The sequence below is a fragment of the Colletotrichum scovillei genome (assembly GCF_011075155.1).
Source record: "Colletotrichum scovillei strain TJNH1 chromosome Unknown Contig00010, whole genome shotgun sequence".
Classification (NCBI taxonomy): domain Eukaryota; kingdom Fungi; phylum Ascomycota; class Sordariomycetes; order Glomerellales; family Glomerellaceae; genus Colletotrichum; species Colletotrichum scovillei.
In genome coordinates, this window is record NW_023336268.1 from 2,446,178 (window position 1) to 2,465,665 (window position 19,488).

The following is a 19,488-nucleotide window of genomic DNA, read 5'->3' on the forward strand; positions in this document are numbered from 1 at the left end:
TGGAGTCGTGAATCCCTAGCAACTACGTCGCCAAGGTGTGGACATTGGAATACCAGCAAATGAGCACCAGGGGAGGCAGTTGAAACGATGCTTGATTCCTTACTGCCAGTGTCTACACCACTTAGATTATTCCAGAATCCCGCTTCGACCGAACGCAAAACGGTCAAACAGCCGAGCACATCGCATGTCAGCTTTGCGGCTAAAGCATCGTGTCTGAGCGCCCCAAGACCAACACTCCCCGGACTTCCGCCAAGATCCGGGAGCCAACATCACGGCTGGAAAAGATAGGGTAGGGTTGAGCCACGCTGATTCAGGCGAATCGAAGTGAAGATTATATGCCATATGGTATCATTGGTAATTACATGATGCAGATTCCTCTGTTGCATTCCTAAATAAGTACGGAGTGGTTAGCTGTTTGCTCCCATAATTATCGGTTTATTGAGACAAGACCAACCCCTTTATCGCGAGCGACGCAGATCTACACATCGCCAGATTAGCCAAATTGCGCTGAAAAGCCCTGTTGGGTAAATTTGGTCACCTACACAGTTCTCGGCTCGGTCGTGTCGGCAGCACACCTGACCTTCTTGGGGATACACGGCGCGCTTCGTCAGCAGAGCAGGGCTTGCGGCCGTCGCAGCGGCAGCGAGAACGACGAGAGATAGCAAGAACTTCATCTTGGCAACTAAGTAGAACCGTTGAGTTACTGGATAAGTTGTCGCGTAATCAGGATCGAAAAACAAGGAAAATGAGTGTGCAGAAAGAAGCTGCTTTTTAATGTCTTTCCATCACGGAGTCGTGGTCTCAACTTTTTGCACAGACTTTGCATGCGTTTCCAAGCAATTGAAACCTGTGCCGCAGCGCATTGTTCTACGCTCTGACGAAACTTCACGTTGTCGGCTATCAGCCGAACGCTAATCGTTGCGAGTCCATGCGTGTACAGCTCTTTGATGGAAATCGTCCTCAGCGCGTTTGGGAATCTGAATAAGTCCCCCAGCACATGTCCAGGTGCACAGTCAGCGAATTTGTTGCTCCAGTCAGCGTGGATTGCGGCGCGAAGAATCCTCGAATCTCTGGAGAGGATGGCTGAGTTGCTTACCTGTCAATGACGTCAAGACTCGGTTGAACATCACAGCTTCAGCGACTCTGAGTGTTCGTTGGTTTCTTCAAGCCGACTGTGAGAGATGGTATTCAGTGATAGAGCTTGTCGTTCAAAGAAGGCTTCGTGTCGAATAGCTAGTACGCTGGGCCACCAGGTAGGCCAGAAAGCCCACCTCATCTTCCTGTATTCCCCATGATGATTGTCGAATATACAAAATGATCCTAGGCCAATACTACGCTTCAATATTGGCAAAGTGGGACAATGAGATAGGTTCTTGCAAGAACAATATTGATTCAGATCAACTCATATCAATGAAGAGTGTTTCCTCGTTCTATCCCATATGCACCAGCTATACAAGATCCTTGGGGCTCTTCTGCCGTTCGTCTACAAAGACAGACACCTGCATCGTCTTTGTGATGCCTTCATCACCGCTACCGTGGTCCGGAATAATGCTCTCCTCCGAGCCCATCTTGGATCCAAAGCCTGAGCGAATTGCCGCTGTATGTCGAGACTGGCTAAACATCTCAAAGTTTCCTTCCGGAGTGCGCGCCCTTCTTGACTTGCTTGCGTTCTTGTTCCGCATGTACCCATCGTTGTTGTACTTTGACGAGTTGTATTGTTCGGCTGATGACCCAGAGAGTATGGCCTTGAATAGCGGCTTGAGGCATGGTATCGAGGCTGCAATGATCGCTGTGCATATTTCGACGGTCGTCCTTGGAAGCGCAGATGTTAAATAACCGGGGCTCGGCGTTGAAGACCATTGAGATTGCCGAGAACTTACCAGATTGTTATGTCAGTGCTGTTGAAGAGGAAGTCTCCGTGTTTACCATAACCCGACAGGAAAGATATTTTGATAACCGCTGCTATAGTCGCACTGATAATGGCTGTCAGCGGGGTAAGTCTTAGAGCTCGCGCTGAATACTCACAAAATCCCGAGAGAAAGCACTCCAATGACGGCAGATTTGACTTTCCAATTTAGTTGCACCTTCCACATGATCGGCACTGGCAATAGAGCGAATAGAAGATCGGTCAAGACAGATACACCTTACAACTGTTAGTCTAGAGACACGCGTAGCGTCCGTTAAGAGGGACGTTGTGTAACTTACTCGAGTTGAAGAAGGCGGCGAACTTGAGATCTGCTTGGGGGATGCACTTTCCTCCTTCAATAGAGAAATCCCAAGTGAATGCTAACGGCTGGCATTGGAAGAAGACGGTCACTAAGTGATATCAGCGCGAGATCGGATTCAACCCTCCAGTTCTGGACTAGATCAACCCACAGAAGTTACCAAGTGCCGAAAATACCGTAAAAATGATGATTCCCCAAATAACGTGTCGAAATTTTCCCGATGGCGTTATTCGCAGAAGAAACATGCCTACACTAACTTTGGCTAAACAAAGCGCAATGAGACACAAAGGCTGCGTGACAAAATTGAGGTGAAGGCCTGTGACGATGTTGCTCTTCGGTTCGATGTATTGAATGTGTCGGCCTGCGCCAAACTGGACTTCGGGGATGATGACCATCATTTCTGCAAAGATAGTGACCTTGACAAAGAAGTTTTCCTTAGCTTCGACCTTCTTACAACCTGGTCCGCATCTTCGCCGATAAGCCGAACAAGATATCTTACCGTCGCTGCGATCATGAAGTAGTCGTCGAGGCCGACAAGCCGGACCATTTTCGCCCTAACCCATATTCTCAAGATGACAACGGCGACCGAGAGGCCAACCAGAGTTCCGCACACCACGAGGATCTCGCTGCCTCTATTGATGTCGGGTGGAAAGGGGACCGAGTCGTCCATGACGGACTAGCCTGCAGGGACAACCTTGAAAGCAGTGATTCAGAAGTGCAAACAAGACTTCTTGGTGATTAGAAAAAGTCTTGGTTTCCTTCCCCAGCCAAAGATGGCCCGCATGAGCTGGGCCACGCTGTCACTTTGTGGCACATGGCTGATGTTTTCCTTCCACCATCTGAGTTATCTCTTTAGGTTGAGGGCCTGGGAATAAATCGAGATTTGCCCACTCTCGGTGATTGACTCAGTATCCTGCGAAGAATTTGACACCATATTCCAGGGGTCTTCGTAGATCAGTCAGAGCTGCGGAGTACATTTTGTCAAAGTTGGTCAAAGTTTCCAGCATGGTTCATCTCTAAACAGATCCGCATCCGTATAACATCACGAACATGTCGGCAAGGGTGGCATCCTTCAGCGGGTCTATCAAAGTGCCTGTCTCATATGCACCTGCATGCCAGCGAATGGATATGTCACTACAAGAATATGTTAGAACAGGACTTCAACTTGGACCATCTCTGTGATGCTCGCAACGGGATCTGATGTGGTGGTGCATCATTCGGCGATCAGGCTGCATCTGTACACTTGCGTGCCAAGATCTGATGGCAGCAGCTAGTACTGCCGGCTCAAGAGCCGTTGGCTTGGGTCAGGGGTAAGCCATGCTCAGCATAAAGGAGTAGGAGTGATTGGTAGGTACCAACAATCATCGAATCTCACATCTGCCCTGCTCGAGGAAGATTATCTTCGACGGGAACATCCGCGTCGCATGCGAGCTAGCTTTTGCGACAGTAACATATATCAATTGAGTCTTGCCAGCTGTGAATTATGTATGGATGAAAACTTTGACTATTTAGGCTGGCACTGTCGGTTCTGTGATATCTGCAGTGTGTTTGCACATCACGCTTTTGAAGCCACGAATGCTCCCCAGCTCATCCTTCATCGGGGAATTGGTCGCTGCAGTGAAGAATGCGACTAGGTACAATGCAAGGATTGAACCGACAGGATACTGGAACGGTCAATGCGTTCCATCGTATTCATGTTGACGCAACTTGTATCTTTGATCAGTCGCTCCACAGTAAACTCAGATAATACACGATTCCCCCTCTGGTTCGAAGCCTTGCGGCAGGAATACGTATAGAAACCTGGCTTAGGGATGGCTGAGCGGAAATACTTGACATCTACCCCTTCACGTTCATTTCCAAAGCGATAGGTAAAGGCCGAGGTCAGGAAATCACCCGAGTAGGCTCCACGACCGAGGAACTTCACGTCTCGGGCAACTTGGAGCTCCGGAAAACAGACCGATTCAGAAATCACTCATTGAGATTACGACGAGCAATTCAATCGCCAGGGAAGACTCTGTCATTTAAGCGCGATTCGAACAACTTGAACATATACATCTTTGAGGGTGGCGTGCCGGCCATCGAAAGATTCTTGAGTATGCGCCGGCCACTTGCCGACCTCGGCGCCCCGCTCTCACCCCGGTATATCTTAAGGTGTCTGCACCTGGACGAAGCGGTGGCTGCTCTTCTGTAGAATGCTGCTATGCCGTATAGAGGTAAGTACAATGGTGATGGACCGATACATAGCCACGTTTACCAAGTTACAAACATGCATGAAGAAAATAGTGTGCGGGTACGGCAGGGCGGCACAGGCGGAAAGTGAGGTAAGCATGCGGAGAGCTTGGTGAGGTCTTCGAGATAGTTGAATTGAGTTGGTTGGTTCGGATACAGCCAGATTTCTTACCTTGCCACTCCACCGCAACATCGCAAGCATCTTGCATACAGCGCCGCAGTCCTGCATCGGTTGCCGACTCAAAATGATTTAGCATCTTTTTGATCGAGCCACTGAAGCTTCCTATCGAAATGACTGTGGAAATTCTCCAACTTACCGGCATGATGGTCCGCAAGACCCCTGCTGCGTACGCTACTACGCTCGCCTTTATTAGTCTCGGTAACTGCTGGTCAGTGCCGGTGTCTCTCCCAACCTTTGTTGTGACCAGAGCGACAAACACCTTCTTGTGATCTGCATCTCATTTCAATTCGACAGAGCCGTGCAACATGAAGGTTTCGTCCGTCCTCTCGTCAGCCGCCCTGGCATCGGTCGCGTTCGCCGCGCCTTCGGTCAAGCCACGCGGCGACTCAACCACAGACGGAGCTCAGTTTGCCGATCTCACTGCCAGCATCCAAGCCAATGTGCTCAAGTCACTAGATGAGCGGGAGGCCAGGCTGAAAAAGCGCGGCGAGTCATCCAACTGCACGACAAGCAACATGGTCTTCCGTCGTGAGTAGTAAGTGCTGGAACTTGGGCTCAAAGTCTTAGTTGATGACTGACACGCAAATAGTGGCTCACTTTCATTGAACGAGAGGCTTTCTTATGTGAACGCCGTCAAGTGTCTTCAAAGCCTGCCGCCCCGAACACCGGCAAATGTCTCCTCTGGTGCTCGATCTCGGGTATGTAATATTATTCCTCGGCTTTGCCCGAACTTTTCTGCGCGGTAACCCGGGCTTGACTGACTCGTTGACACAGTTTGATGACTTTGTCGTGACCCATATTCAGCAGACCATGACGATCCACTATACGGGGAACTTTATGCCGTGGCATCGCTGGTTCGTGCATCTCTACGAGAAGGCTTTGCGCGAGGAATGTGGCTACACCGGCTATCAACCTGTGAGTTCAGACCAAATCTTGATGGTTGATTCCCTTTCGCTCATAGTGAGATGTTAGTACTGGGACTGGCCTAAGTACGCTTCTGCGCCTGAACTATCCCCTATCTTCAACGGGGATCCTTACAGTCTTGGCGGAAATGGCGAGTACACCCCCCATGATGGGCCTGTCATTGAGCCTCCCGTAGGAATTGGCGGCTCAAGCATCCAGCTGCCTGCTGGTGTCGGCGGAGGTTTCGTGACTACTGGACCTTTTGCAAACATGTCGGTCAATCTTGGCCCGGTCGGTGGCCTTGAGGGCACGGCGCCCGGACCGGACGGTGGCCTAGGCTACAACCCTCGCGGCTTGAAGCGCGACGTGGGCCCGGCTATGAACCAAAGATACGCCAACTACACAACGGTGTTGAGTGAGTACCTCTGCAAGCGCCTATCAAGTGAAGACCGATGCTGACGGACCCTCAGACTTGTTGCTCAAGCCCAACATCTCGGAGTATAGGCTTTTGAGCGAGGGAGTTCCTTATACCCCTGAGATTGGACCTCATGGAGGAATGCACTATGCCATCTCCGGTGATCCAGGTGCGGACCTTTTCACGTCCCCTGGCGACCCTGCATTCTGGGTTCATCACGGTATGATGGACCGCATGTGGACTTTCTGGTAAGTCTTCCATTCGGGTGAATCATCGTATCCGATGGACTCTTCTAATATCTGGCTTTCAGGCAAGCGCTCGATCCTGCCGCACGTCAACAAGAATTGAACGGAGGTGATTATGGCCACATTACCTGGGCCAACAGCCCGCCATCTGTGAAAACTCAACTTACGGACGTCATCGATATGGGATACACGGGTCCCTCAATCCAGATTGCAGATGTGATGGACACCTTGTCGGGACCATTCTGTTACTTCTATCTTTAAGCATCCGACAAATATGGCAATGCCGACACATCTCAGGGTCTGGATAAACATCGGCTGCTTATTCGATGAACATGGAATGATAGACTGAAAGGTATTACACAGTGTCTAATGATGTAGGTATGAAGCTATGAAGATACGATATCACGCGATGAAGGGTTGCGATCATGATGTATGCTGCATGACGATGATAGTAACACGCTATACGACGCATTTCCACTTCCAAAGTATTGAGCAAGCTATTTCAATATTGTACGGCATTAAAGTATCCAGCACCTCTCAACTAACCCAGCATAGACTTCAACCATGTTCGAGGCCCCTTCTCAGAGTCGTGCCCCTCAACAACCTTATGCGAGCCCTCGATGATTTCGGTATCGAGGGGCAAAACTCCCAGCTTCCGTGCTTCGTCATCAGTGAAAGTCGCATAGTAGTCCACCTCATCAATAACACCGGCTTCAGGAGGGGGCCAAATGGTGTTGATGCCCAGATGTAACAAGAACGATATGGCGAAGCCTAGTGGGAACGCTAGGTAGTAAAGATTGATCCAACCCTCAGCAACTTTGACGCTATCAGGTGTAACGCTAGCAGCAAAACCTGGGAGCTGTGTCGCAAAGCCGCACACCCAAGCGATAAAGGTTCTAGGGTTGAACCCCTTATAGTAGTAGAAAGAACCATCTGGGCGCGGGTGGTAGAGGTCTGACAGCTTGATTCTGCGTCTGCGGATGATGAAGTAGTCGCAGATCTGGATGCCGATGATCGGACCAAGAAAGACGCTGTAAGCAGAGAGAACGCTGATGAAGACCGCTGCCGATGACAGGAGTTCCCATGGGCAGAGCGCAATACTCAGCACGAGACCGATATAAGCGCCGCGTCTGATGTTGATGTACCGACAGAACAGACCAGACAGATCCATGCCAGCGGAGAAAGCATTATCAACAGAGTTGATACTCAGTTGGATACAGAGAAGACCAAGCCCAGCGAAAAAGGCACCGGCGCGGCTTTTGGCGTTGTAGTTCGAATCTAGCCATGCTTGGACGATCAAGGGCGGGTTCCAGATCGGCTCGCCATAGATGACGCCAGTTGCCGAAGCTGCCAGACAGCCAAAGGTAGGGAAGATGGCTCCAAAGAAGATGATGCTGAACCATTGTCCGAAGACCTGGTCTCCGGGCTTCCGAGCAAAGCGGCAGTAGTCCGGCTGGTTGGTCAATCCGACAGCAATACTGCCGATAACTGTGGTAATGCCATGAACAATTTGCCAGCCAAGTTCGCTTGACGACATTTGCTTTGACCCTTGTCGAACTAAAGATCCTGCTTCGCCGGCTGTTGCCAAAGCCCAAATCATGATTGATATCAGGGTAATTGAAGAGATGATGTTGAAAGCCAAAAGAAGTTTCTGAATTCTTTCGGGCCGGATATAGAGAATGGGAATGAGGAGGACGTTGAAGATGATCCAACCGATGAAGTCTTTGGTGGTCAGGTGCGAGGACTCGGGAAACACGTTGCCAAGTGACTCGAACGACGGGAAGATTGCCGAAAGACTGAAGTTCGTGAGCATTGGTTCATGTAGAGGCGACTGATGTTCTACTTGAGAAGTACTCACCAGTTGACAACTGTCAAACCTCCGGTCCACGACTGTACAGCAAACCACACCAAACTGAGGATGATTCTCTGAATGAGGATTATGTATTGCCCGTACACGCCCCAGATATACCGGGAAACGACTGGAAATCCGATGTGCCAATGTGCGCCGACATGTCCGTTGAAGATAGCAACAAGGGCAATGATTACTTTGCCAATGACAATGGCAATCACGCTTTGCCAGACAGAGAGTCCAGCAGCGACGAGGGATGCTCCGAGTTGCCAATTCGAGACTATCACTCTGTTAGCCTGACCAATAAGTTTATCGTGCATAAAATGTCACTGACTTGCAACCTGGTTAGTCAACCAGAATGATATGAAAGTTGAAGTTGTCCATCTTCGACGGCTTGGAGGAAGGGGTCTGATGTCTTCGTTAATCCACACGTTTGATTCGGCTACATCAGTGTCGGGCAGCCGAGCCCATCTCAAAAATCCGCTGATACTCATGGTAATAGCAACGAATCCTTGAGACTTGCAAAAGTCTCTATGATGGCTTCGCGCCTGGGCCAGGGACATTCGCTTGGTTTAATGGATTCGCAGCCGACGAAAGTCCACGCTCGCGCTCATCCTGATGCAGTTCCTCCATATCGGTAGTGCTTCTGATACGTTGCATCGGCGCCCGCTTGGCAGACTTTCGCGTCATCCAAAACCTCGGCCGATAACCCAAACACAACCATTTTGTATGTGTTGTTATCAACTTAGGCTATTTCTTATCGTTGGAGAATGCCTCCAAACACACCTTAGGCGTAGAGCTCTTATCATAGTTTCACGCGAGTGTGGAGCAAAGACGGTGATAAGAACGGCATTGGGCAAAGTCTGGAGATCAACAACACAGGGGATCCAAGTTTACCCCGCAACATCATCGTTCGGCATCTGGTGTCCGGACCTTGAACCGCATGGTTCCACGGAGTAGCCAAGCGGTTGTACCTGCCCGATTATCTTTCATTATCTATCCTTTGCGCCGTCTTGAAGACTAGTGGCAGACAGTATCTGACCGTGGCCGTGGTCTTGGGAGCCCATTTAACCGCTTCATCCGCTCGAACGGCATGCCTGTGGGATGATCTCCGACGACACGAGCTTTGGCCAAGAGCTTGCGACGTTGCCATTCGGGGTCTGTTAACACGAATAGCTTGGAGCCAAAGGAATGAGCGCTGATTAGGTATATGAGACTGGGACAATCATACTCATTTGGATCGCTGAACTGAAGACCTGGGGAAAAGCAACAAACTGGCAATATCGCAACAATTAGAGCTGCTGTCTGACTGAAGTACCAAAATGGGAGAGATGCCACCATCACAACGTACTGTTCGAATCGGTGTTGATGTTGGAGGTGAGTCTGGAAGCTCCAACTGCTAGCTAAAGGCACAACGAGCGTCCAACCCTGGAGAAAACAATTTACACGTTGAAGAGACGCATCTTCTTAGGAAGAGGCCTGGCTGACAGCGTGATTTCGAAGGAACGAATACGGATGCCGTCGCAATCGATCTAAGTCTCCAAAATACTGCGGACCGCGGGGTTCTAGCGCACTTCAAAACTCCCACCACCCCCGATGCAAGCGCAGGCATCGAGACCGCTGTAAGCACTGTTCTCGCCGCCGCCGGCTTGACAGACTCGCCGGAACGTATCGCAAGTGTGACCATCGGAACAACACACTTTATCAATGCAGTTATCGAGCGTGATGTTCGTCGCCTGCAGCGTGTGGGCGTCCTCCGGCTCAGCAAATCCTTCTTGCGTGAGGTGCCCGCTTTCGCCGAGTTCCCTCCGGACCTAGCAGCTGTGATCCAGTCTTACGTGGGAATCGTTGACGGAGGGTTACACATTGATGGCTCGCAAGAGGCGCCAGTGGTAGAATCTCAGGTCGTTGCCGAGTGCATCAAGATCCGCGAGAGTGGTGTCGGTGCCGTTGTGGTATCTGGTGTCTACTCACCTATCGACGAAGTCTTTGGGCAAGAGGAACAGGTTCGAGACATCATTCTCCGCGAAGTACCTGGCGTAGATGTTGTGTGTAGCAAGGAGGCGAGTGCGAGCATTGGCTTCATTGAGCGAGAGAATGCCGCTATCCTGAATGGTGCTATCTTGCGCTATGCCAGGAAGACTGTGAGCAGATTCCGTCTCGCAATGAGGAGACTCAACCTCTCTTGCCCTCTATTCTTGACGCAAAACGATGGCACCATCCTTGACGCGGCGTCTGCGGCCAAGATCCCAATCCGAACGTTCTCGAGCGGTCCCACAAACTCAATGCGTGGAGCGGCGTATCTCGCGGGTCTAGACACTGGCGGTGACAGCTCTGCTATTGTGGTAGACATTGGCGGCACTACATCTGACGTTGGCGTCCTGCTTCCTTCAGGCATGCCTAGACAAGCATCGGCATACGTCACCGTGGCTGGAGTAAGAGTCAACTACTCTATGCCTCACCTCCACTCCGTCGGTCTCGGAGGAGGTTCCATTGTCAGAAACGTGGATGGCAAAGTCAAAGTTGGCCCAGAGTCTGTCGGACTCGAGCTGACCACACGCGCACTTGTCTTCGGCGGAGATTTTTGCACGACGACGGACATCGCAGTCGCAGCTGGCAAAGCAGTCGTGGGCACAACTGAGCACGCCAACAACCTAGACTCTGTTTTTGTAGAAGAGGCAATCCTCCGCATCAAGGCACTGCTGGAGGGTGCCGTTGATGTTATCAAAACTTCACCCGACCCTGTCCCGGTACTCCTCGTCGGTGGAGGCGCCATTTTATCACCGGAAAGCCTAAAAGGTGCTTCCAAGCTCGTCCGACCGCCCTTTCACGATGTTGCCAACGCTGTCGGTGCTGCTATTGCACGAGTGTGTGGCGCTGTGGACATCGTGCAGGGTACAACTCACCAGACAGAAGGGCAAGCCATCGAGAACGCCAAGAAGATGGCCGTTGAGCGCGCTATTGCTGCTGGTGCGATCCCGGAAAGCATCAAGATTGCTGAAATCGAGACGATGCCGCTGCAATACGTCGCCAACCAGATCCGAACACTTGTCAAAGCAGTTGGTGACATTGACCTCCATGCCAAGTTGGAAGAGGTCGTCGAGGACTCAGAGGAAGAGGACGACGAGGAGCAGGTTGAAGCGACCAAAGACTTGACGCGGGCAACCGTGGAAGAAGAAAAGATTGACCCAGCCAAGTACAAGCCGACCGTTACTCGGAATGCAAGCGGTGTTTCGGAATGGCATATCACTGAAACTGACCTGGAGTATCTTGCTGATGGCTGCTACGTGCTGGGATGTGCAGGTGGTGGAAGCCCGGCCGCGTCGAAGATCCAGCTTCGTAATATGCTTAGAGCCGGACACAAGATGCGTGTCATTGAGCCATCCTCGCTGAAGGATTCAGATGTTATCTACTGGGGTGGTGAGTAGACTGACCTCGTCAACGCATGGCGTCCCAGTGATTAACTAACTTCGACTAGGCCATATGGGCTCACCTGCTGTCTCCATCGAACGGTTGCAGTCAATCGAGACGGTAGATGCATTCAAGGGCTTGATGGAGTACCTTCGCCATGACAAGTTCGATGCCGTGATGGGCCTCGAGATTGGTGGTGCCAACGGCCTCGAACCTTTCCTCGTTGGCTCATCTCGATTCTACGATAGTCCAATCATTGATGGCGACTGGATGGGTAGAGCGTACCCAACGTACTGGCAAACGACATTGGCCGTACATGCTCCTTTGGAGTTGGTGCCGTGTGCCATCGATTCCGGAGACGGCAAGACAATCGTCATGACTAGAGCGCCCAACGACGAAATTGTCGACCGCGCTCTACGCGCCTCTTGCTCTGAGATGGGTTCTCGCGTAGGCATGGCAGCCAAGCCCACCACCAGCGATAAGGTCAAAAGATTTGGCGTTCTGAATACTGTCTCTCTTGCATGGCGTATTGGGCGCTGCATTGCTCTTTGCCAAGCAACCAACACCATGAGCACGGTCGCCGAGTCTATCATCAAGGAAGCCGGCGGTCTTGAGGCTGCCAAGATCTTGTTTAGGGGCAAGATTATGAAGGTTGAGAGGCGGCTTTTCAAGGGCCATTCCTACGGTGAGGTGCATATCGCCGCCTTTGAAAGCGGCGATGAAGACGAAGCTGCGAACAACAAGGAGAGGGTTGCTGCCGTCGCACAAGGGGGCACGATGAAGATCCCTTTCAAGAACGAGAACATCCTGGCCGAGCATACTGATGAGGGCGGCAAAACCAGCATAGTGGCTGCTGTGCCAGATCTGATCTCCATCTTGGACAACGAGTCGGGCCGGGCTCTCGGAGTGCCTGAGTTCAAGTACGGATACAGAGTCACCGTGATTGGCATTACTTGCTCGCCGCGATGGACCGAGACTCAAGCTGGTCTAGAGATTGGTGGACCGAAGGCGTTTGGGTACGACATTGACTACAAGCCGCTAGGAAAGTATGTAGAGCCACGAAGTGTGCTGGAAGAATACTCCGACTAGGTCCAGCATTGTCATGCGTTGGAAATATCGGGACAGTCTTAAGCAGACAAATAGAATTAAATTTGTAAGACTACGCCTGAACCCGCGCAGGGGGTAAGTATCTGGACAAGACCTCTGACTAACAAAAGAAGCGAATGACAATAAGCAGAGGTAAAAATGGGGTATAACATGAACCAGAATCAGACACAAGGAAAAAAAACATCATCCTCTCATCAGTACAACTAAGACAAACCTCAACAAAAGAAACAACTCATGCTCTCAATCCTGGTCAGGGTTAGACTTGGAACTGGAGGGCTTCTCGAACGTGACCTCCTGAGTCACCACAGTCGTAGTCCGAATATGCCCCCTGATATGCTGGCCATCCATCACACTGTCTCTTTTGCTCTTCACCCGAGACATTTTGTCGAGGCTTTCAGGTGCTCCTGTGCTAACGCTGACGGTGTACTCAGCCGACGTCTCGCTCTCTTGACCGGACATTTCGACTCCGTCTTGGCGATTCAACCCCTCTGTGCTGCTCATAGGGCGGTGAAATCCAAGCCCGTGCATAAAACTGGCTCTGTTGTTTCCTTCGCTTGGTTGAGCATACGGATTACCGTATTTTGATGGCCTGCCACTACTCCTGAACTGCAGTGAAGACGCGTTGAAGAGGCGTGGCAGCAGAGTAACGAAGATCGGTCGGAGGGTAGGAAGACATGCCGCCAGGATGCCGATGGCGACCTCGAGGAAGGACCATGTGGCGGCGTCCACGTTATCCCAGTACGGGTCTTTTGTATCTGCAGCAACGCGGAGGGTTCGGATTCTGAGTGCAGAGATGATGCATGTGCTGTTGAAAGACGACTTAGAATAATAAATATCAGGGAGGTATGGATGAAAACTTACAAGAATCCGAGACAGAAGACAACGAGTAACATTCTCTTCTGCTTGCGAGGAAGTTGCAGTGAGTTGATGACCGGAATCGGCATGCTGAAGATGGCAAAGTCGGCTACGAGGTTGACTCCAGCCATGGTGTACCAGATGGCAAGGAAATCTATGCAGCGGCCTTCGATGGTCGAATCCCAGAAAGCGGCTACGGGAAGACACATCATAGGTAGAAGAAAGGAGAGCATGGCGGTCCACGAGATCATAAAGGCAAGACCCCACAACGTTAACTTCTGCATAATGTCGATGGCGAAGATGCGGCGGTATTGCAATAGGATGGAGATCTTGACAAGGCAGGTCGCGATGTTGTACACGATGATCGAGGTGTAGAAGGACTGATGTTGTTGTGAGTATAGACTCGGAGTAGAGGTGATTGCGATAGGATGTACCTTCATGTACGGGACGTAGTCCTCGGGTGGAGGAACCCATGAATGAAAACCAAGACCCCATTTGCTCTCTTCATTGTCGTTAGTAAGAGACTCTAGATTGTGAGATTTCATAGGTACTTACCAAGCCCAATGGCAACAGCCGATCCTATAAGGAACATCTGAGAAAGTAATGATATGAGCCAGCAAGTCTTAGCCTCAGGAAATTGGTGTCATTGCTTACCTGGGCAACCACCATCACCGAGTCGTCCAGCCCAAAAGTTCGCAGCATCCTAACCCTAGTGTAAACCCGGAGACTGACCGCCGCAGTCGACAGAACGGATCCAACAGCCAGAATGGCAACTATCTCTCCAAATCGGGATTGGCCATCGAGGGCATGGTCGATGTTGCTGACTGAGGCCTGTTGTTGAGTCTCTTGAATCGCATTGAGGTTCCTAACCAAGACGTTCGCCGCCATGTTTAATAGACCACCAGATGATGTGCGTAAGTGGCGCAATTTGAGTTGATTTGTGAAGAACCAAGAAGAAGAAACAAGCCTTCCTCTGTGATCGAAGATTAAAGGCCTTCGGTCATCCTTATTGTATTCTCTCACATCGCTTGGGAAATTTGCCCACCTCAGATCGAAACCCCAGCAGCCACAGGCCGTGTTTCCACCTGCAGTGGTGCAATTTTCGAATTGTTGGGTCATCTCTGCAGACATGGATACTCCCACTCGGTTGAACGTCGTAATAGAGGCTGAGTGGGAAGAGAGCGCGCACTAGTCACTTAGTCGATGGCCCAAGATCTTCCGTGGGGTCGCATTGGTGCCCTTGAGGCAACTCTGACAGGGATCGGCCATGATGAGGCCGTGAGAAACCAATCCGGGGAAGGGAATGAGATTCCGCCAAGCGTCGCGATGCAAGGGCCAACCCCCCATGTATACGACCTCTATCCCGATTTCCAACAGACTCGACACGCAAGGTGGCAGGCCGACATGGCCGCAACTTCACGGAGAGGGGGAGGTGCCCCGGGTGCACTCGCTAGCCAATTGCGGCTGCAGTCTCGACTGGGTTACAGATCGCGAGATGCCTGTCTGAAGGATTGCTGCAGAACATAGGGCCCGAACTTGCCCCTGAATCCAGCAGTAATGGATTGCGTAGCGCGGTTTGTGAAATGTACCAATCGGCGACCATACTGCTTGTCGCGAATCCTGCGCGTAGCCGAGTCTCGGAACTTTATTCGACGCAAACTTGGAGCGAAGAGCGGACTGTCGCCAGTTCGGGTGGCCTTTGCATGTTCGGATGAAGACTCCCGCAAGATCCGGTGGCTTAAGAAGGCGGACTTGGCCTCGTTTGTGTGTAGCCGCCGACTGAGCAGAATACTAAGTATCGACGCCGTTGAGTCGGCACCGGGAGCTGTCACAGATCGCGGCCGACCGTGCAACCTTCAACGTCGGCACTAGCAACAGTGTGTATCATCGATCTCAAACCGACTTCTTCCTTTCGCTGTGCTCATTTCGTGCGTGCAACCTTGGCGGGCGCCCACCCGAGGGAACGCTTTGAGTTGCGCCTTGGATCAAATGTCTGTGAGTTGGTCTCGTTGCTAGCGTCAACGGTCGTTTTTTGGAGGCCTGCCTCACGCGCACGTCCTGGGCAGCTCTGTATCCGTAGCTCGGCGATGGCGTAGACACGCGAAGTCCACGTGGTATTTGGAAAGATTGATCAGCAAATGCAGGAACATCAGGAGCTCGTTGAGAGTTGAGACATTTTCGTACAGCAGTATCAGCCATCATGTGTGAGTTTGTGATCTTGGCAGAGTTCAATAGTGAGCAATAACCCTTTGAGATCGCAATTCAAGTGCCGATCAGCTGCAGTTTGAGACCAGACGACAGGCATCTTTTCTCCACGTCGGAAAGGACGGCTGCTACGGAGGCGGGGGAGATGATTGTGCTAAAATCATTGTTAAGCCCTATCAAGACAGAAAACCAGGTCAGATTTCGTCATTCAAAAGACACCGGAAGTCTAATGTGAATACCGTCGAACATGTCGGGTGCAGGGGAGTGAATAAAGATTGACAGGGGCAGTTGCCGATTCCAAGCCCATGCGTGCACTCGACAAGTACGCCTATGACTGTGTGAGCATGATAGGTCGCATCAGAAGAGGATAGATCAACAGACGAGCCAGCAGCATTGGCCTAGCTCTGTCCTGAAGGAGACGGCAATGCGTTCAGAACGACTAATTGGTCTTCAAGGCTCTTCAGTCAGTCCCAATAGGGAATGCGGCAACTTTCAGCAGTTCTATTAGAGTGACGATCTCTTCTCGTTAGTCGTGAGACCTAGCGGTCAGGCCAAAGAAACAAAGCAGACATTACTCCACAATCGAGGGCTTTTTGGGGGCCAAGGTTGTAGCTGGGGATAAATATTGACCAGGGATGGGCGAAGAAATCCACAAATACCGCCCGAAACCATGCTGCAAATCGCAGATCACCACTCTGCCGATGTTTTGCTGATTGCAATCGCAATTTTCAAGAGAGCCCCACGGGCCATGTGAGCATGCCATTACAGCTTGGGAGTGCTTGATTTTGATCAGAACTCAGGCAATTGAGACTGAAGAGCATCGATGATCCGGGAGGACCGCCGCTGATGAAATGAAAGATCGGGGGTCTAATGACTCAAAGGGTAGAGTTTTGACCCTAGATTCGATTTAAGCCGTTGAGATTGATGAATTCTGAAGCCTGCGACACAGATCAAGTGGGCAGCAAACTCGCCCATAGCTAGGCCCAAGGAGGCATAGATAAGTAATAACAGACAAATCGAGATTCCAGCCCATTGTTCGGTCACAGAATATCCCTAGTTTCGATTTCACAATCACACTTTCTCCGGAATACCTTATCCCGAGCGGCCCCACTCGGATCCGCCTGTTACCCGCGCTGCGCGGTCGTTGACGGCGATACGGGCCCGATAGCGACGGTAAAAACGGCACGCAGGAGAATGGACGCAATAACGGGTTCAAGTGAAAGAACTTTAGAGAGAGAATTCATTAGCCTTGATTAATCGCAGCAAGCAATACAAGTCATTCACAGTTTAGGAACACCGCCCGCCGTCCCCAAAGTCTTAGTGTGGCTCTTGTTCTGATCGATCCCCTCCTCCACCGCCTTGATCTGCAATGCCAAAATCTTAGAGTAGTACCGACAAATTGCGAGATTGCCGCCCATGAACCAGAAGCCAGGGTGCCCCGTCGGCCGCCACATGGTCCTGAACTCGCCCTCCTCGTCCCACCCCCACACATCGCCGACACGATCGGCGAGCTCGTCACCAAAGATGTTGCGCGCCTCGGTGCGCATGTTCTGGTACCCCGTCGCGAAGATGATCTCGTCGCCCTGAAGCTCCGAGCCATCCGCGAACCTGAGACCATTGGGGAGAACCTCTGTGATTTCCTGGCCGCTCTTGATCTTGATCTCGCCGTCGATGATGAGCTGGCTGCATCCGACGTCGATGTAGTAGCCGCCACCGCGCTGGAAGTACTTGACGAAGAAGCCGCCTCCGCTAGGTCCCATGTCTAGGTTGAAGCCGGCTTTTTGGAGGCCTGAGAGGAGCTCGGCGTCGTTGGCATTTTGTACTTCCGTGGTGCCGACTTGAAGCGATTTGAAGAGTTCAGCGGGCAGGCTCCACAGCCAGAGGTCGGCGTCGTCGACTGGCGGTGAGTCCTCGTCATAGAGACCTTTCAGACCAATGTCCGTGATTGAGCTTGAGGAGACGACGGATGTTGAGCTGCGCTGTACCATTGTGACATCGTACCCTTGCTCGTAGAAATCCTGGGCAATGTCGTGACCCGAGTTGCACGAACCGACGACGATGGCCTTCTTGCCCTTGGAATTGGGCCTCGCGCCCGGGAACTCGGAGCTGTGGCAGAGGCGGTCTCCCTTGAATTTGTCCATGCCCTTGATGCTAGGGAAGAACATCTTTCCAGAGTGACCGGTTGCCTGAATGACGTGGCGAGGGTGCAAAGTCCGAGTCTCCTTGGATCCGTCGGGCTTTTGCCTGTCGAGAGTGACGGTCCACTGCCTCTTTGAATCATCCCACGACGACTTTGTGAGTGTTGTTGACATCCAGACATTAAGCTCAAGAAGGCTGGCGTAAGCCTCGAAGAAGTCTCCCATCTTGTCCTTGGGCGTGAATACGGGCCAATGACTGGGGAAGCTGATATAAGGTAGGTGATCGTACCAGACCGGGTCGTGGAGGACTAGTTGGTGGTATCGCTTGCGCCAAGAGTCGCCGATGCGCTGATGCTTGTCTACAATAAGAGCATTGACTTTGAGCATCTTCAATCGAGCGGCGATTGTGAGGCCAGCCTGGCCGGCGCCTGAATGGTTGTCAGGATAATCTGATATAAGTTTGAGAGCCACAGTTCATAATGCTTACCGACAATCACTACCGTAGGCTCGCTGTCAACGTAGTTGACGCTATCGTCTCTCTTCTCCTTCCAATTCTTGCTTTCCCGCTTCTGGACGTGGTCAACACCCTTCTCTCGTCGGTGCCGGGTAGGCTCTTCGTGGCCCGCGATTTCGCGCAAAGTCGTAAAGAATGTGAAGATCTCCCACTTATCGCCAGTCTCAACCATGCGCACGACACCCTCACCAGGTCCGACATCCGTCTTGACCTTGATGAAGTATTGCAGACATTGGACTTTGCCATGGGCATCGAGCGGCGCAAAGTGAGGTGCCCTGTAGGCTGTGGATGTATCGATTTGCACCTCCTTGAGCCGGCACGCCTCGCTGAGGAAGCTCTGGATCTTCTCCCTACCCTTGAGGGTGCGGAGGTCCCATGATAGCGCTAGATGGTCCCTCCAGTAGCCGTCAGCGACGAAGAGTTGTGCGAGCTTGTTGTAGTCCTTGGAGTTCAGTGCACCGTTGAAGACGTTGATGACATCTGTCGCGGCCTTCCCCGCATCAACCGATGTTGAGCGAACGGATGGAGGATACTCGCGGGGTGGGAGGTTGACTGAGCCCGGCTCGATCCGTTCGCTTCGCGGAAAGGTTCCTGCCATTGTTTCGAGGTACTTGGTCGAAGGTGGTGGTGTAATATCTGATGGTCTGCCTGCAGATGCTTCTGGTGCGGGTTGATGTGGGAATGCCTTCAAAGGAGGGTCGCAAAGGAGACTTTATGCAGGACGAGAGATCTTCACACCCAGTGACAGCTTCCCTTCCTCCGCACCGGAGGGCTGAGTCGTGACATCACCTGACAGCTTTCGACGCGACAACGCATTTTGAGGGGGTCCTCCGGGGATAGATCGGGCAAAGAAACGAAACTCTGTCGCACACACTCCACGAAGTAATGGCGTCCTGCTGTGCCGCCTTAGCTCTCAACAGTTTTCCCATCCGTAGCGGTTTTGTGGAGTTTGGAGGCGCCAAGGGCCGCACATTGTCTCTCAGTTGCAGACGATAGCGCGCAACCGGCTTCCTCGAATGCGGGGGAACGGGGCAACTGGGGGATTCAAGGCTGGTCCGGCGGGCAAATCATAGAGCTTCAGGATGTTTCTGCCAAGTTGGACGCGCTCTGCTTGGACGGATTAGCTTGAACTCTGCCTTGATACGGGCTGTTTGGACCCGCCGGCGGCTCGAATTACCCCAGACTGAGGGGCGTTGACGCAGCTTGGTGTC

The 19,488-nt window shown here is 51.8% G+C and overlaps 8 protein-coding genes across 8 annotated transcripts; 2 read left to right on the top strand and 6 right to left on the bottom strand.

Moving 5' to 3' along the window:
• Window positions 1-358: 358 nt before the first annotated feature.
• On the bottom strand, window positions 359-674 carry HER10_EVM0002229 (uncharacterized protein; the record flags this gene model as incomplete). Its single annotated transcript, XM_035471950.1, has 3 exons — window positions 359-388; window positions 455-478; window positions 543-674. The coding sequence occupies 3 exons, from the start codon at window positions 672-674 to the stop codon at window positions 359-361; spliced, it is 186 nt and encodes a 61-aa protein (XP_035327668.1).
• Window positions 675-1,448: 774 nt separating this feature from the next.
• Window positions 1,449-2,895, bottom strand: HER10_EVM0005565 (uncharacterized protein; the record flags this gene model as incomplete). The annotated part of the gene is made up of 6 exons (XM_035475175.1): window positions 1,449-1,812; window positions 1,881-1,973; window positions 2,026-2,143; window positions 2,206-2,316; window positions 2,377-2,641; window positions 2,725-2,895. 6 exons carry the CDS (start codon window positions 2,893-2,895, stop codon window positions 1,449-1,451), a joined length of 1,122 nt encoding a protein of 373 aa, XP_035328000.1.
• Window positions 2,896-4,940: 2,045 nt separating this feature from the next.
• HER10_EVM0013016 (uncharacterized protein) lies at window positions 4,941-6,459 on the top strand (the record flags this gene model as incomplete). The annotated part of the gene is made up of 6 exons (XM_035482388.1): window positions 4,941-5,170; window positions 5,225-5,333; window positions 5,410-5,550; window positions 5,608-5,953; window positions 6,009-6,201; window positions 6,264-6,459. The coding sequence occupies 6 exons, from the start codon at window positions 4,941-4,943 to the stop codon at window positions 6,457-6,459; spliced, it is 1,215 nt and encodes a 404-aa protein (XP_035328660.1).
• A 280-nt stretch (window positions 6,460-6,739) lies between these two features.
• Window positions 6,740-8,541, bottom strand: HER10_EVM0011206 (NCS1 nucleoside transporter; the record flags this gene model as incomplete). The annotated part of the gene is made up of 3 exons (XM_035480643.1): window positions 6,740-7,994; window positions 8,057-8,327; window positions 8,439-8,541. 3 exons carry the CDS (start codon window positions 8,539-8,541, stop codon window positions 6,740-6,742), a joined length of 1,629 nt encoding a protein of 542 aa, XP_035328504.1.
• An 828-nt stretch (window positions 8,542-9,369) lies between these two features.
• On the top strand, window positions 9,370-12,547 carry HER10_EVM0009627 (hydantoinase/oxoprolinase; the record flags this gene model as incomplete). The annotated part of the gene is made up of 3 exons (XM_035479110.1): window positions 9,370-9,424; window positions 9,551-11,467; window positions 11,526-12,547. The coding sequence occupies 3 exons, from the start codon at window positions 9,370-9,372 to the stop codon at window positions 12,545-12,547; spliced, it is 2,994 nt and encodes a 997-aa protein (XP_035328358.1).
• Window positions 12,548-12,805: 258 nt separating this feature from the next.
• On the bottom strand, window positions 12,806-14,308 carry HER10_EVM0002373 (uncharacterized protein; the record flags this gene model as incomplete). The annotated part of the gene is made up of 5 exons (XM_035472088.1): window positions 12,806-13,370; window positions 13,427-13,800; window positions 13,855-13,922; window positions 13,976-14,012; window positions 14,075-14,308. 5 exons carry the CDS (start codon window positions 14,306-14,308, stop codon window positions 12,806-12,808), a joined length of 1,278 nt encoding a protein of 425 aa, XP_035327680.1.
• Window positions 14,309-16,905: 2,597 nt separating this feature from the next.
• On the bottom strand, window positions 16,906-18,150 carry HER10_EVM0009696 (uncharacterized protein; the record flags this gene model as incomplete). The annotated part of the gene is made up of 1 exon (XM_035479176.1): window positions 16,906-18,150. The coding sequence occupies one exon, from the start codon at window positions 18,148-18,150 to the stop codon at window positions 16,906-16,908; it is 1,245 nt and encodes a 414-aa protein (XP_035328366.1).
• A 2-nt stretch (window positions 18,151-18,152) lies between these two features.
• HER10_EVM0008143 (uncharacterized protein) lies at window positions 18,153-18,875 on the bottom strand (the record flags this gene model as incomplete). The annotated part of the gene is made up of 1 exon (XM_035477675.1): window positions 18,153-18,875. One exon carries the CDS (start codon window positions 18,873-18,875, stop codon window positions 18,153-18,155), a length of 723 nt encoding a protein of 240 aa, XP_035328234.1.
• Between the last annotated feature and the right edge of the window lie 613 nt (window positions 18,876-19,488).